The 18395-nt window shown below is 37.4% G+C and overlaps 1 protein-coding gene across 2 annotated transcripts in view; it reads right to left on the bottom strand.

Moving 5' to 3' along the window:
• The window catches only part of LOC132155959 (homeodomain-interacting protein kinase 3-like), a 73439-nt gene that overhangs the window by 7271 nt on the left and 47773 nt on the right, over window positions 1-18395 (bottom strand). The window contains exons 4-11 of one of the 2 annotated variants that reach the window (XM_059564750.1): window positions 9779-9898; window positions 9442-9528; window positions 6252-6436; window positions 5989-6151; window positions 3214-3288; window positions 1423-1540; window positions 358-479; window positions 113-240 (exon numbers count right to left, since the gene is read on the bottom strand). In XM_059564750.1, the coding sequence (XP_059420733.1) occupies window positions 113-240; window positions 358-479; window positions 1423-1540; window positions 3214-3288; window positions 5989-6151; window positions 6252-6436; window positions 9442-9528; window positions 9779-9898 (998 nt within the window). The remainder of the gene's footprint in view (window positions 1-112; window positions 241-357; window positions 480-1422; window positions 1541-3213; window positions 3289-5988; window positions 6152-6251; window positions 6437-9441; window positions 9529-9778; window positions 9899-18395) is intronic. The other variant, XM_059564751.1, reaches the window with a different exon arrangement.

The raw sequence follows: 18395 nt of genomic DNA, 5'->3' as shown, positions 1-18395 counted from the left end.
GTATAAAGAAAGATGAGTCACACAAGAGTCTGAAACGTGTTACACCATCAGAACAATTGAGAGATAAATATAGCAGAGCAAATACAATGACAGAGAGACTCATTTCACCAACCCCCAATTCGCTAGTCTCTGTGGACCTGCCACTGATTCTGAGGCCATAGTTGTTGCTGAAGGTGCCACAGAGGTCACCTGAGGCCAGGTGGGCACCAGGATCTGCTGGCCATGACTTGACCACGCTTGCTGAAAAAAAAAAAAAAAAGATAAAACAAGTTGATAAACAGCATAACTTCTTGTTACGGAAAAATAAACAAAAAGGTAACCATATCTCCACCTTAAAGATCTCTTTTCTTAGTTTACCTGTGTAATGAGCGCTGGTCTGATCTGTAGAGGCTGGATGGCAGAAGCTTGTGTCACCAGTGGTACTGTACTTTCCATACGCACAGAGTATCCCGCTGTTTTTCTTGGGTTGGGTGGGAGACCTGTGACATAAGGCAGGTTTATTATCTTTAACTAAAACCATTTTCATTATTTGAAATAAAAGAAACCATAATTAAAAATAAAAATAATAATAAAAAAAACAATTAAAATAAAACTTTCTGATTTCTGTTTTAAGTTAAAATAGTAAAATAACTAAAACTAAACTTATTAAAATAAAACAACACATGTAACAAAAGTCAAAAACAACAAAATTAACTAAATAACTAAAAAAATTATTACTAATTAATTAACTAATTAACTAACTAAATAAATAAAACAGAAAAAAAATCAGTTCAAAATATTAACAAAACTATATATCAATGGTACTAAAATAACACTATGTATTATTATAATGTAAAAAAAAAAAAAAAAAACACTAACACATTAACACGCTTGAATCAGTTAACTCAGGGGGTTTTGAAATGTGTTTGAGTGTTTGAAATAAATTGATCCGATTATAATCACCATACAAAACAGAAATATTTATAAACAGAGACTCAACTGAATAAGCAAGCTATGTTCATAACGTTTTATTTCTGTGTGAATAATTTTCAATCCTGATGAATTAATTCATTATGATCAATGTATCACTTATTATAGTAAAACATTGATGCTTTTGGATTTAAATATTTAACAAAGCATGTAAACAAACAGCCGCTTTTATCATGTTTGTTTTGTGATCGCACTAGTTCCAGTGATTTATTTCTTATTAGTTTTTGGATAAGTGACGGGGCATGTAAAGGGCGGGTCGCTATTTTGGCCCTGGTGCTACAGGTCTGAGGCTATTAGCCCCGTCCGTCCCATTTAATGCTCTGACTCGCACTGGTCACACAGTGGAAAAGCGGCTCATGTGTACCAGCTCACTAACCCCCTGCAATTCCCTCACATACCAACAGGGGTTCATGAACCCCACATTGGGAAACCCTGAAACTGAAGGTAAAGTACCTTGCAAGGTTGGGGGACAGAGAATAAGTGCCTGCTGGAAAGAGTCACCAAACTGAGCACTTCCTGTCTGGAGAGGTATCCCAGCATGCAACACTGAAGGGGCAGATGAGGCTAAAGCCTACAGAAGGAGAAGAAAAGAAAAATCTGAACATAAAATCTAAAAGATAAAGTTTCATGTTTAAATAAGTAATATTCAGTTGCACATTCCTGTTATGCATTCACATACTATGTAATTACTGTGTTATAACTGGGTAATAACTAGGCACTAAAGGCCCAAATATACTTCAAACAAAATCGAAGAACAAACTGTTCTTTCAATAAGCGAATTAGAATTATGCAATGAATGAAATTCCAAACGAACATACATTTGTTTTTATCAAAAGTAAATCATGACACCATATAAAATATAAAAAGGTGTAAAAATGTATACAGTTTAATAAAATAAAGTAAAAGACTGACTCCAATATTTTTTTTTTCACTTCATGCTAAAGTTTTCAGACTATGAGCCATTCACACTTCCCATAAAAGACCCATTATGGAAATAGAATGGTTATTTTGTATGGCAAACATGATACTTGACTCTGAACTGCTGCTAAACATTATAATTTTGTCTATAATATTCTGACCACTGCGTCCCGTCTCACACCTAGATTGCCTACACTTCATCGTTGTTGTGTTTAGGGGATACGAGAGCATCGCAACAAGTTTACATTAATCTACACCCCACCTCCAGCAGCGAGGGGGTGTTGGAAAGTTTGTAAACAGTATACCGTCGCTCAGTCTTTTCAAACTTCTTTTTGCCCCCAAATGAAAAAACGAATATTAACTAATATATCCTTCACCCTAAAACTTACCTTAAACCATGTAGTCACAACACATTTTTTGTATATATTTTGAGCAAGCACTGTGCACTGTAAGTGCAAACACTAAAATAAACTGCAACCTTATTGTATACTTTGATAGCTTTTATCTTTTGTTCTTTGCAATAAAGGTGCAACTGTATATTTGTTAGGACACATATTACATTGAACTGCATTCAAATGTCCAATAGGGGGCGACATGACATTAATAGAGAGAACATCAGAACTGCCTTGATGAAGCTATACTGTAAGTCACATGACCAGGGCTGCATTAAGACCACACTGGGCCCGTGCCCCCCCCCATATATAATGTATTATATACATTATATATATATAAATGCCTATTTTTATTGCACTTTATATTTTAATATATGTTGTGGAGCTGTTATCATACACTAAATGGGGAAAAGTACTGGGACACCTGACCATTATACCAACAGGAAAATGACATAGTACTCTAAATACATTATAAACAAATAAACATTAATATGGAGTTGGCCCCCCCATTTGCAGCTATAACAGCTTCCGCTCTTCTGGAAAGGCATTCCACAAGATTACGAATTGCTTCGATGGGAATTTTTGTCCGTTCATCCAGTAGAGCATTAGTGAGATCAGGCACTGAATTTGGATGAGAAGGCCTAGCTTGCAATCTCTGCGGCAGTTCAACCCCAAGGTGATGGGGTTGAGTTCAGGGCTATGTGCAGCCCAGTCAAGTTCTTCCACACAAGACTTAACCAACCATGTTTTTATGGACCTTGCTTTGTGCACTGGGACTCAGTCATGCTGGAATAGAAAAGGCCTTTCCCCAAAGTGTTCCCACAAAGTTGGAATCATAGCATTGTCCAAAAGGTCTTGGTATGCTAAAGCATTAATATTTCCCTTCACTTGGAAGAAAGGGGTCTAGCTAAACCCCTGAAAAGCAGCCTCATACCTTTACAGTTGGCACAATGAAATCAGGCAGGTAATGTTCTCCTGGTATCCACCAAACCCAGACTCGACCATCATACTGCCAAATAGAGAAGCATGATTCATCACTCCACAGAATACATTTCCATTGCTCCAGAGGTCCAATGGTGGAATGCTTTATACCACTCTATTTGACACTTGGCATTGTACTTGACATTGTTGTGAGGCTTGCATGCAGCTGCCCGGCCATGGAAACCCATTCCATAAAGCCCCTGTTGCCTTGTTATTAATGCCAGTGGAAATGTGGAACTCTTCAGATATGGAATCAGCAAAGCGGTGGCAACTTTTATGTACCATGCACATCAGCACTCCACTTTGAGTGGCTCCTAAATGCTTCCACTTTAATAAAACCACTGTGGAATATCTAGCAGGGATAACATTTCACAAACTGAATATTTACATGCTTTTCAATCAAAGTTGACACTCTCAAGCATCACAGCCATAACTCCAGTGTACTGAATAACGCGAACAGCCGGTAGCAGCGTGACCGTGATGAGAACTGTGTGAACGTGACCAGATAATATCTTCTATCCCAGATAATTGCAAACAGCTGACCAGATTCACTTCTTTTAATACAATTTACCAGTTTGCAGAACTGAATGTTGCAAAAGAGAGGGACACATTATGTTAATAAAAAAAAAAAAAAAACCTGCTACGCTTAAAAGGTCAAAGGCATTAAAACAATCTCTGTGTTATCTCAGGTCAGTTTGGTGTCGGTAGAAAGTTTTCTGCCACGTCTCTCCTTGGAAACCGAATGCTCTCTCCATGTTGCCATGATGTCAGCAATGTTGCTATGACACCGGCAATGAGGGCTCCAATTTGTGAGATGCAAGACCACATTGCAGAAGAAAAAAAAATTCATTTACATGGACAGCTAAAAGAAATAAGGTAACAAATATCATCCTACAAACTGCATCAAAAGCTCATTTTGACAGGCCGTTTTAGGAGGAAGTATTATATTAAGGATTATTTGAAATGTAGTCAGAGGCAGCGAGTGTTGCGAGCCGTGTTTTGACTGCCAGTCATCACCTGCACTGAATGGTGCACGTCATGCGGAAAGAGTCAATGTGATCCTCCACACATTAACAAAATAAAAGGCAAGAAGCAGAAGCTACAATAAAAGAACAAAGTGACAGGAGTGCAAGACAGAGCAAAAAAAAATAACACGTGATGTAATACTGTATCTGGCGGACAAATGATGCAGGATATGAAAATGAAAGTGTGTGTGTGACAACCATTACAGCAAACATTGCTGATGGTACATACAGAAAATTCTGATGTTACACCCTGAAAGATCAAATATCATTTTGACATTTAAAATATTGCTGACAATTTCTTCAGTCCTATCTGCAACCAGCTTGTTATAGTTGATAATGATAGTGTTGAAGCCCACTAACTGTGAAATTAGAAAGGACACTAACAGTGAGAAATGGTAAATAATATGGTACTTTTATAAAAACAGTAGCAATATATTCTAATCAGTTACTTGTAATAAGGTAATTTATTTATGCATTGGCAGGCAGTTTTATCCAAACAAAGCTAATATTTTTGAAAATAATCCAGCAGCAGTAACTATCTAGTAGATACTCATAGAAAGACAGCATTGCAAACATATGTTTATAAACATAGTATGTTGCAGTAGTGTGCCTTCATAAAATAGAAAAAGATGCAAATTAACATGCATCCAAATAATCCATTTATAATGTGACTGATGGCTTAATCAGACTGAAAAGCATTTATGTAAACACCTAAATCGACCCTAATTAAATTCTGATCGGATGGAAAAGGGTGTTTTAGACCTGAAATAATCAAGTCAGCAGGAAAAAATTAGCATGCAAACACTTATTTTCATATTTACAGACATCTGCACAATAAACACACATATTTATATTATAAAATCATCCTTTGCTTATTTCTAATCATCATCTTCTGAACTGGTCAGCTCTTCTGAAATCTTCTGAAATAAAATCCATGCTAACTTTCTTTGCTATTTTCATGGCGAATAACAAGCTGAAATAGTAAAAAAAAAAAAAAAAACTCAATTTAAATCCCCCTATAAGGCTTTTAAAGTTTGATTTCGATAAAAACCCTAAAATGGATTCACTGTTGACTTAGAGAGTGTTTGTCAAGTATAATAATTTCCTATATAAACTTAAACCAGCACAATTTAAATAAAATATGTCAAAGAGATACTGGACTCTGGCATGTATCAGTGGATCTTTATTTGACAGTAAGAACTTGGGATTCTGGAAAGTCCTTTTCAGTACTGTATATATACAGTGTGATCTGACCCAGGGATTATAAAAAAATAAAGATTTGTACCCACAGGAGAGTGTGGCGAAAATCTGACATTGTGACAGCCCTATATTCAAGGCATTCATTTATTCCTTCGTTATATCAGTTAATGCATTCCTGGGAACCAAATCCATGCTCTACAGTTTGAGCTACAGGAACATTAAACTTTGAGGTCTTCAAAACATGCGTCGTGCACTGCTTTGACCTTCACTTGAAAAAGTATCGCAGATAGCACCACAAACGCTGTTTTTACAAGATTGCTGGGTAATAAGGAAACAGGAAGTGTATATAGTAAACAGTGAAAACCCTGAAAGGAAACAAAGTTTGCAAAGACATGAGCTGATTTTCAAGTAGAAAAACAAAACACAAAAAAAATACTTAGGTGTTCACAAGCTTTTTAACAGTATTGTAATGTTCCTGACAGTAATGGCAATGTTTCTAATACCTGAGTGTGAATGCCGGTCACCTTGCAGAAGGGCAGGGTAATGTTGGGTGCTGCACCAGTGCTCGGGACAGTCCTGACAAACGGAGCCTTGGTCCGACTGAGAGACTCATAACTGCCTGGTCGTGAGCAGCACACGTCCATAATGTGAAAACACGATTTGACACTAAAGAGAGAATTCAGGACACAAAACCTCTGTCAAAATGCTATTCTAAAGTCAGAAGGACTGAATCAGAAACAGGGTTAAGGAATGAAAAGCCGCTCACTGGTTGCTGTGGGGGAAGTCTAGCAGGTGCTGCATGGTAACAAAAGGATGGCTAAGGGCATCACTCGGGGCGATTCTTTCCTCTGCATCTATGAACAACATCTTCTTCAGCAAACCCACAAACTCTACACGATCAACTTTCTCTGCCAACAAATCACAGCCTTCCAGATTCATCACAAGATTCACCTGCAAAAAAAAAAAAAAAGTCAAAACAAACAGTTTGTTAGGTTAATCATACTGAGGCCTACATAGTATCTGCACACACAGAAAGCATAGCATATTTCAACAGAATCCTAATGGGTATCATTTCGTAAGTTTCAAATAAATTAATAGACTTAATAAGCAAGGACACATAAAAATGTATCAAAACTGACAGATTTGATCATTAAATTATGTATTTATTATTTCAAATAAATGCTGTTATTCTGTACTTTCTATTCATCGAAGAGCTCTTAAAAATGAATCACGTTTTGCTAATAATAAATGCTTCTTGAGTACCAAATCAGCATATTAGAATGATTTGCTGAAGGATCATGTGACACTGAAGTTTGGAGAAATGGCAACATTTTAAAATAAGTTAAAATACAAAAGTTATTTTTAAATTGTAATAATATCTTACAATATTCCACCCTCATCACCCCATATATCCATTCCACAGATTTGCCCTCACAAACACCTTAGAACATTTGGGGGGGGGTGGGGGGGGGGTATAAATAAATAATTCAGACTCAATGTGGTCCTACTGAATAAAATAGAAGACTGACTCACATTTGCCTAGACATGATTTATTCATGTATAGCGTGTGGACCGATCAGACCGTTATTTGTTATATTAAACAAATAATTCCTAACATCCTTCACCCAACCAACAAGCCAACTATGAGGGTCTATGGACCCTTTCCCCCAAAATGCAACTAACATCTCAAAAAGGCAGAACAGGCCTCTGGTTATCATGGCAAGTAATAACAAACCATCTGTAAAAACTCGTTTTATTGCTCAAAGGAATGCAGGCAAAGCAACTCTAACTCATTTTCCCCATAGGAAAGGCACATAATGCCCATTGAAATGGGCTCTTTCGTATTAATTCATAGACAAACCTTTCTATAACATTCCTTTCAAGCATATCCCATGGTCAAAATGTATATTACTGTTCTTGTATATTGGCTTTTGCATTGTATAATGTTTTATGCATGCTTATGATAAAATCCTTAATTAAAGGGGTCATATGATGCAATTGCATATGATGCAATTATTTTTCCTTTCTCTTTGGAGAATTACAAGTTATTGGTGCATAAAGAAGATCTGTAACGTTGCAAAGACTAAAGTCTCTAATCCAAAGAGATATTCTCTATAAAAGTTAAGACTTGTCCACGTCCCCCTAAAACGCCTATTTTAAACACATCCCCACGTCTGTCACTGTCTGGGAAGATTTGCAAAAGCACAGTAACTTTTACTCTCACTGTAGTTCTGTTGTTGCTGCCGCCATGTTGTGGAAAAGTAGACACAACTAGAAAACAGTGGTTAAGTTGTATACACAACACTGTTTCAGTACAGTTCAACCCAAATATTCAGATGTGTGCACCGCATTTTATGGAGGACTGCTTCCTGAACCTGCAGAGTAGCCTACAATACGTCTGTTTCTAAAACAGTGGGGCAGTTTCAACTTTACAAGGACAGTCTGGTGCTTCTGACTCACAGTCTGTAAGTAAGTTTTTTATATTTAAAGAATTTGCCACTGATGATTCAAACACAAGTTTTGAGCAGTGTAGAGTAGCACTTCTTGTTGTTTCTCCGATCACAAATGTGGACAGGTGGGGCATAGAGGAGGAATAATGATCATTATGTGGAAAATATATATATTTTTTTCACCTTAAACTGCATAAACACATTGCATACACCAAATATATAACAGTGTTCTTTTTTAGCAACTTCACATGACCCCTTTAATTTAACCTCACCTATTCCATGTTTGGTCTCTATGAATTTGTATTTTGATGATCTAAATCAGAGGGTATATTATATGTTGATACCTAGGCAACATATAAGTGTTTTAAGAATCTAAAATAGTTTTGCATGAACAACCAATTCAGTGCATATGCAAATGCGCAAAGAAAAAGAGTGGTAAATTTTCCCTCCAAAAGTGTTAGCCACCATTGGATCATTGATCTCCTAGAGGTGTGACCCCCACAGAACTTATAAGGCCTCACATAAGTGATCCACCTAGCTTTTTCTTTTTTTTGGTCTCTTGTCTCTAGGGTCTCTGCTCTCATCACCTTCCCATCTTCCTCTGGTCCCGGGGCCAGCATGGCGACTACAGCCATGTCTTCACTTTCCATCTGGGAGAAAACTCTCCCGACCACCACAGAGTGAGAATAACATCTTTTGGAGTTCATCACTCTTTAAACCCAGAAAATATTATCACAACTCCAACACAACCTAACCTTCCAACCATCAACACTTTCATCTGAGACTGCATCAGGACACTCGTTCAACAGCCAAGGCAATGCAAGCATCATACATTTAACTAAAGGAAACAGGTTCAGTATAAGCTGTATACCCCATTTTAAAACGGCGCTGATGGTTTCACTCAGGTGGTTTACTCACTCCTTTTCATAGTTTCATTCCCTGTTTCTCTAACCGTTTCATTCATTCAGTTTCATTTGCCCTTCCCCCATGTATGACTGATTGTATGTATTTTTTTTCTTTAGACTAGTTAGTGCTAGTATTTAGTTAATAAAACTTTTGTGCAGAAATTACATGACTTTCTGATTCGGTCACTGCTTGTAAATAAATGTCCCTTAAATGATTCCTGATCTTGTCACATGCTCTAATTTATTAGTACTGCAAGAAAGTTATTTTCTGTGGCCACAAAATTAAACTTTCTTTGAGTTGATATAAAATCCAACCAACAGATTAGTTGATTGTAATATTAATTCAGCTACAGTTACTACTGATATAAATAACTAATTAAGTATAATTAATTGTAATTATATACATTTCCCTTTTGAGCTAATTTGCTACATGTAACACTTTAACTTGCACAGCACAAAGTGAGTTTTCTATTTGCATTAGTAAGGTAACTCCCCTTGAAGAGATTTTCCACTGGGAGAGAATAAGGTGTGAATAATTCTGAAGACTAATGTGGTAAAAGTGGGATTTTCTAACTTGTGTTCTTGATCCAAATATACGCACATGCGCCATGTCATCCAAACAGCTGAAGATGTACTTTCTGGCTTCTTTTGATTTGAGCCCCGTCTCTGCCTCGTGCTCTTCTGTGGACTGAAACATACACAAAATGTATAGCTATTAAACTCAACTTTGATACATGTCCCAGACCCCTGAACACATATTCTTTTCTGATAATATAAACAAGACTTTAGGTGAATAAAAATAATATTAACTAATAATGTAATTAATGTTACCAATAATGCCTTCTACAACATACATTTATCATTAGTGAAGATGATGCAGGTGTCTTGGGTGAGTGATCTGTATGTGTGTGTGTGTGTGTCACAGTTCTTGATCTCACTTTAAGTCTCCAGGCCGCATACGGCGAGTCTGACTCCCGGCAAAAGAAGCGAGATGTCTTCGTCGCCACATTTAACAGATGTTCTCCTGGCAGACCCTGCGTCTGAGAAATGTAGCGGATCTGAGGAGAGACAGATGGGAAAGAGTGAAACAGAACTTGGTGAACTCGATCATTGTTAATGTTTTAACACCGTCCAATGTAAATGGATACGTCAACAAAAGACTGTCAGGTGCCTAGAAACAGCATGTGTTCTCAATAACACAGTGAGAACGCAGCACGTATTCTGAACGACATGCCGAAACGAGCGGTTTATGGAGTCATGCTTGTGTGAAACCCACGGGAGGGGGTGTGTGGCCATTTAGTGTGCTTTCTTACGTCAACAGCACTATGGTGTGCATGAAAGATCTATTAGATCCTCAGTTTCACATGGGGACTGCAGAGGTGCAAGACCTGCAGTGGCACATCTCAACACATGACACTTTGACCTCTCAACCCAGACTGGGCCAGAATATTTGTGATAGTCTGGTGAATGAAGAAGAAAAAAAACCTTACCTACTTAAAGGGTTAGTTCAACGAAAAAGGAAAATTAAGTCATTGATGACTCACCCTCATGTCGTTCCAAACCCGTAAGACCTCCATTCATTTTCAGAACACAGTTTAAGATATTTTAGATGTAGTCCGAGAGCTTTCTGTCCCTCCATTGAAAATGTGTGTACGGTCTACTGTCCATGTCCAGAAAGTTAATAAAAACATCTTCAAAGTAGTCCATGTGACATCAGAGGGTCAGTTAGAATTTTTTGAAGCATCGAAAATAAATTTTGGTCCAAAAATAGCAAAAACTATGACTTTATTCAGCATTGTCTTCTCTTCCGGGTCTGTTGTGAGCGCTTTCAAAACACTGCAGTTTAGTGATATCCATGGACTACCTTTCTGGACATGGACAGGTTTGGAACGACATGAGTGATTAATGACATAACTTTCATTTTTGGGTGAACTATCCCTTTAAGTTTGGTCTAAACAGCCCATCATGCAGGAAATGAACAACTGATCCAAAGAAACTCAAAACAAAGTCGAGAACATTTGCACCATATCAGCTTGACATTTTATGTTTTAGGAATATATCTGTAAACAAAAAGGTTCTTTGAAAATGCTACAGCATTTACTATTGGAATCTCGGTTTTTATTTTGATCTGTGTGATTCCACCCACTGATAATTTACCCAACAGTATTCCGATACCTTGGGTTGCCAGTTGGCAGAAAACACAACATATTGCAGCAATGGAAGCTAACAAATGAACTGGGTCAGAGATTGCAGATTCTCCCTGATCTAAAAAGCGTCTGCATCTATCTAAAAAGCTCTGTGACAAGAGGCATATTAAAATCCAGAGTAATCAACAAATCTAATTACAATTTAAGGCTTGTTGCCCTCCATTGTCAATTACACTCATTCGTGTAACATGTGATTAACTTGGCAACCCGCATGACTGTCAAGTCTAGATGAGGGCAGGAGAAACGTCTTTCTCCAATAGTCTGAATTTCAACTGCAGGACCCATTAAAACCGCTTAACCCATTAAAAATTACTTAACCCCAAGTTGCTCCAGAGGCGTGCGACCTCTGACATACATAGGAATTGTAAGTCACTTTGGATAAAAGCGTCAGCTAAATGAATAAATGTAAATGTACTTTGATCTATGCTTTGATCTTTTGGCGCTTGAGAGCCCGTGGCCATGATACGCGTTTGTTGTACAGAAAAGAACAGGGAAACTTTCTGCGAAACTTCTTTAAGTTTCCATGAAACAAAAAGTCATATGCATCAATTAGGGCTGCACAATTAATCGAATGTCTAATCGCGATTACGATTATTGATGCCATGATTGCATAATCGTTCAAAGCCGTGATTACAAAAATAAATAAACAATTAAAAATGCCCACTTGCATTATTCGGTGTGCTTAAGAGGTGTTTGCAGCGCAGGGTTTAACAAACTCAAACACACTGGATAAAATAAATTGTCTAACTTACAGTTGTCACTCTGTTGTGCTTGATAGATATGTTAAATGGCAAATGTGTCAAAATCGGAACAAAATAATGGTACTCGTTTGAATTGCACGTCACATGGACCTTTAATCCATTCGCCTCAAAAGAAGACAGTATAGAGCGAGTTTAGAGTGCATGCATTTATTGCAGTGACCAGTCGGGATCATGCACTAAACTGCGCTGAACTCGAGTGCATTTCACAGCATTGAGTTCTCTGGTACAAATCATGTCTCTTTACTTTAAAGTAGTTTAAAGTCAAATAAATCGGAGCTGTTATTCCCATTAACACAGATGCAGAAAGCAGCAGAAACAACGCAACAACGATCCAGTTAGAAGACGTTTCGATCCACAAATCACCCACAGGGCTTAATTTGTGTCGGAACAAGCCGGATCCGGATCCGGCACCTCATTTTGGCGGATCCCCCTCCTCCAGGGGTGGCGTTTCCGTATGGCAGACTGATATGTGCCGTGAAAAAATATACAAAATTCTTATTATAATTCGTTATTATTATTTTAAATCAGAGGGTTTTACAAATATTTTACCAATGATAAGTATTTAAAAGAGCTTGTCAGTAAAACTTCATTACGCCATTGGATCCTCAAGCTCTAAGCGAAACCTCGTCACTTCCTCCACCTCCACTCAGATTGACGCGCGCGCACAGCCTGGAGGAGACAGATCTCCGCTTATTCGCAAAGCAAGGGTAAACAAATAACTGTTTGAATAGTACAGCATTTTCTTTACTCAAACACTATGTCTGTAAAGGATGATGTCTTTGTGTGTTTGAAGATTGGAGAAGTAAGTTTTTTGCCATCTAGCCAATATACTTTTGTACGTTTTGAATATCCTGTGCATAAGCGCTTTATCGTTTATATCATGAGACATTGGCCAAGTTTACTAAACAACAAGAAAAACTAATCGCCCATATAGCAATAATAAACGTTATATAGCCTGTAAAAGGTGATGATAGCATATAATGCACTGCACTTGCCTCAGATGCGGAGAAAACACAGATCTCCTCATTCGCCGGCCAAAGACTCCATTTGAGCTTGTTTTTCATATAGCCTAATGTCAATTGCACGTGTCTGATACTACACAAACGCTGATGACGCAGTGTTGTTTAATATTTGATTTGATATTAAATACAAACACCACAGAAACCATATAGTTAGGCTATTTTTTTTTTTATTTACAAGGTGTTGTACTTTTGGTTATGAAAGATGAGGCTGTTACAGATTTCACAATGTTTTTGTTAATGAAAATAAATGTACATCTGCATCCCAACTCAAGTAGTATAATAATATATATAGCAGCTGCTACTCTGAACTCAAGCTCCTGTTCTAATGTGCATTTCTATGAGACAAAACTTGTAATATTATTACATGTTCAGTGCTACCAAATCAGGTGCTGGTGCCACTGCTCTCGAAGGTTAGTCTGGAGCCCAGATAATATGAATTGCAATGTTTAACAAGAAACCAAACCAATGTATAGCTGACATTTGAGGCTCAATCCTAGAAAAGCAATAAAAGTTCAGGTATTAATCTGAAGAAGGCATGTAGCCGCAACGCGTAGATGTACTTTTCACCAAAAGAGTTTTAACGTATAAAGCCAGAGATGTAATAAAGGCTTTTTAACTTTTCACTACAATTAGAGTGCCTTGGAATTCTTGTCCTTAAATATATACTATCCCATACAACCAAAGAGCACCGAGATTTCATACCCCATTAGGGATGGGACGATAACCGGTTTTATTGATAACCGTGATAAAATGTGCTGAAGGTTAGTAATATCATTTAAAAATGAATTATCATTAAAACCGTGTTTGATTATCGCGGTTTTAATAACTCACTATTAAATCATGTCCAGCCAGCAACAGTCTGACGCAAGCGCAGCGCACAATGTTTTTTTTGTTTTTTTTCGAGAAGGAATGGCGAAAGTCAGTGACTTTTCTATGCTTTTCTATGCTTCTACACTTTTCGTTGTAAGGAAGGAAATGCCACAGAATTTAATCTTTCTTTAAATTAAGTGCATAGAGTTGCTTGTTTTATTAGTTGTTTGTTGATTATTAAATATAAAACTTGCTGAAATGTTTTCAGTGTGAGCATCAACTATTTTTGTACACTTTCATCTCGTTTCAACAAAACCGTGATAATATTGATAATCGTGATAATTTTAGTCACTATAATCGTGATATTAAATTTTCATACCGTCCCATCCCTATACCCCATGCAGGACTTCTTGATGCAGTCAGTGCTTTAATGACATAAATCGGATCAAAATAATTGTTATTAATAATCGTAATTACAATTTCAAGGGAATAATCGACAATTATGATTTCTGTCATAATTGTGCAGCCCTAGTGTCAATGATTATTTTCTGTTGCACTGTACCTTTAAGAAAGTTAACAGTAGCTATCATTAGAAAAGCTGTTTGCACACACACAGACACCATAATCCAGAGCTTTTAGAGTAATAAACGGGGTCCGTGAAAAAAAAAAAAAAAAAGATAAAGAACATTGTAAATTCCCCAGTTGCAGTTCAGATATGAACCCATGAGAAAGAGGAACAAAACCATGTCTAACCTCTGGGAAATGAAATTAAGGGCTAGATAGGGAAATAAATTAAGACATTTGGAGAGGGAGTCAATGCAAGGTCAATGTGGATATGAATGGGGAATACGGGACTCAGATCAGCACAGAGGAAAGGAAGTAAGCAGGCCTGTTGTATAACAATGAAGGATCCAATAAGAGAGACGGATAATTAGTATTCCAACATCAGGTCACAGTGGCAGAACTCCAAGTAGACCTGTCCACATTACCTTTTCCCCGGTAACAACTCATCCTGGGGGATCCTTAGGGAGATCTAATCCCTTATCACTTTTAGGGAAAAAGGTCAGATTATACTTCCATAGCCAAACCTTCTTTTGAAGCAAAGGTTGCTCTTTGGAACATTCTAAAAAATTATAATAATATAGCCTGGTGTTCAGGTTTCATCACTTCTGTCTGTCTTTATATCTGTATCTCTATATGTATTATATTTGTGGGAAAACTGTATAGAGCAGAGGTAAAACAATAAAAGCTGCAACTTTTAACTTCCTAGCTATATTTCTCATGGTAAACTTTCTACCACAGTAAAATTTATAAGAAGAAAGAACCAATAAACAGTGACGTTTATTGCCCTTCAAATATTGTATAACTTAATTCATTTAAAAGATTATATCAGCAAACTGGCCAGAGAGATTTTTACTCACATTTGGCACCTACATGTCCAAACCTGCACCCAGGGCCACAGTCTGCAAAAAACACATTTCTTCTACATTCAAGAGTCTCAATAGCCACTTGCTGTAACATTGTGGCACTGTCAAACGCAGGTGCCACATGCCGGTGGAATGAGGCCCTGCGATTGGTACCAAAAGGGGGTGTACACTTCTTCTATAAATAATTTTTGCTGTGTGAGATTAAACTGAACACCCCCGTGAAGGAGGTTTGTGGATTAGGAGCGCAATACCACAAACCATTTTAGTCCTTAGACTAAAATCATAGATCAATCAATCAAAAGTGCCTCAGTTCAAGCGGCACGTGAACCCATCATATCTTTCTAATTACTACTAAAGTACAAAATAAACATTAAATTGACAACAAAATGTATATTATAAGATACAGTTCATCTTACCGAAATGTCACATGTAATCGGTCATTCAGTATTTCAAACTGCGGAAAATATATAAAGCTTGTAAACAATGCCACTACACAATACATAACATACACCACAATTCATTTTTCTCAAAATAACCATTAAGCATCCATTAGCTCATTAGTAAGGTAGAAAAAAAATAGCTATAAAAGAAGAGCATTTTGCTAAATATATTCGCTATATTGCATATTCATAGTTTTAACTTAAGGAGCTAAAGATAAAATTCTACACCTCAAATATAATTACGTCACTAACGAAGAAAAACTGGATGAATGCAGTTTCAAAAAACAGCAATGCTTATAATGCTTATGAATTCTCATGAGATTGTGTTGCTAAAACAAATTAAAACTACGACTTTGATAAAAAAAAACATTTTCGAGACTTTCTAAAGGTGTACTTTAAATGTACTCTGCATTTGGTTACAGTCATTCAAAGTGTTGGTTATTTAAAATATCTGATAGATAAACTCGTGCCTCAATTGGATTCGATTGTATAATTAAGTATATAAATAAGTATGCCCCAATTGTAAGTCACTTTTGATAAAAGCGTTTGCAAAATGACTAAATGCCAAGGTAAATGAAATCGTTTAACTATTGAAACATTTGGAGCATATTTCATTCCATACAGAAAACACAAAAATCCCAGAGAAACATGTGTTCCATTGTCTAGTCTGAAGTAGGGGTGTAAATCAGATGGTTCGTCACGATATGATAAGATATAGTTTCTCATACCAAGCGATACGATTCTTTGATACCTCAAAAAAATTACGATTACGATTAGCTTCGATACAGGAGTATTTCGATATATATATATATATTTCTCGTTATTTTGATATTATATATCTATTTTAAACAACCATCTATATTTTTATGAACTCACAAATGCAACCAGAATATAAAACAAGAACAATTATCTGAAATGTTTACATTCTGTACCTCAACTGACATTCCCAACAAAAAAAGATAGGCCTACACATTTTTTTTTAATAATAAAGAAAATAAACAACTGGAAAAATTATGGGCTCAATGCTAAAAATATTTAACAAAATGTGTATGCGACCGCTTCAGATGTGTGCGCTGAAAACTTCTCACACAGCGCTCAACTGTTCCGCCAACAATCCCAAGCATTTTTTATGCTCACCTTGTGCCTTCGGGCAGTCCTTATATTGAGTCCTTATACGGAAGTTTTAGCAAGAATACAGGCGTTGGCAGTAATGCATAGAAGGACATTAATGTGGAAATGTGGACAGTGCCAAATAAGGTGCCCATTTTAACTACAGTATCGATATTTTACGTGTGCCATCGATGCATCGTATCATCAGACATCCTATCGATGTATCAATCTATATCAATGAATCGTTACACCCCTAGTCTGAAGATCAGGGAAAAAAATAAGTCATTCAAATGGAGCTCGGAAAACATTCATTTTTAGCAGATGGGTAAATTCTGACTTTTCTTTTTACAGGTGTTGAGTTAAAGCTAGAGCGCTGTGATAGTGGAAAATAATTATTCACGACAGACCAAATTCTCATGGGTTTAGGCGAGCAACAGTCGGGCTAGTTTTCTTGGTGTGTTTCACTCGTCAGGCTCACGGCGGCGGCAGCATGTTGAATCGGTGTCGGGGCCATCTAGACTGTCGGTGCGAGTGAGAGCTCTGATTGGATATTCAGTTTAGCGAATGAGTCAGTGACTGAAAATTAAAGCGAAAGTGATGAAAACAAGCACGTAAATGAAGGCAGTACAGACAGAAGTCTGTTTAAATGTTACATGATCGTTCCCAATCATTCTAATATGCGAATGTTTTCACAACAACATGAGCCGCTTAAAATAATTAAAGTTATCAACATTACTGATATTCAAAATGGTAAGAAAGCGCTGCTTTGTTTACGTTTCATATATCTGCGTTTATCTCGTATATCTTTGTTTTGGTTACTCCTTTTGAATGTGTACTATTGATAGCTGCTGATATAGATGGTTAATTCCTCTCATCAATGCGCAGAACGCAAGTGTTAGTTTGCTGTCAGCTGTAGTCTATGCGGTGTGTTTGAGCGCGGCTTTTTTGGTCCGATGCTGCCAACGCGAGGCAAAAAAACACAGTTGGCTTTCATTGCCGCTAGTTCTTTGAAGTAGGCTTGGTGTGTCCTGGCCTTTAGAGGACTTCATGGCACAATTCAGGGTTATATAAGAGCAATAAGAGGCATGTAGCTAAATAAATAGCTTACAGTTCATGACACCCGCTGGCATCTTGAGATACATAACCTTCCCCCAGCTGTGTTAACAGCTTGGCCAAAAGGAAGAGGAAAACCCATCAAACCCCCTACTATTGCTGCCAACTGCTATGTCAAGCCGATGGCTCCTGGGAATCTGCTTTCCATCCCTTCCCAGAATCAGTGTTCTAATCTGGGCTTGTTCTTGCACATCTATCACACATGCAGACACACATCCTCTCAGTTTCAACCCTGGGGCATTCAGGGGCCCAACAGCAGGGGGAGTATAGCCCGAAAACTAGAAAACATACAGATCATAAACCATGCGTGCTCAGACAAACGCAGCAGCATGAGCGCGCACAACAAACACCCACACGCTGACACTTATACAGCCCAACACAACTGCTAAGAAGTGGCTGTGAAAATTCTTCTGGAAATTGTTTAGGCCTGACAGCACATACCACGGCCCTGTGCTAAACAGATTACGTCAAGAGGAGGAGAAATATAAAGAACTCGCGCTCCAGAAGAGACATTTAGAGAGAGAGAGTGTGTGTGTGTGTGTGATAGAGAGAACTAGAGAGAGAGAACGATTTGAAACAGAAAGAGATACCAATGCATGCATATATATTCATATTTTAAATATGAGTCAGGTTCTGGTTGGGTTTCATTAGAGAGAGAAAGAGAG

Source organism: Carassius carassius, chromosome 13 (genome assembly GCF_963082965.1).
Source record: "Carassius carassius chromosome 13, fCarCar2.1, whole genome shotgun sequence".
NCBI classification, from domain to species: Eukaryota; Metazoa; Chordata; class Actinopteri; order Cypriniformes; family Cyprinidae; genus Carassius; species Carassius carassius.
This window is presented reverse-complemented; position numbering and strand designations above follow the sequence as displayed.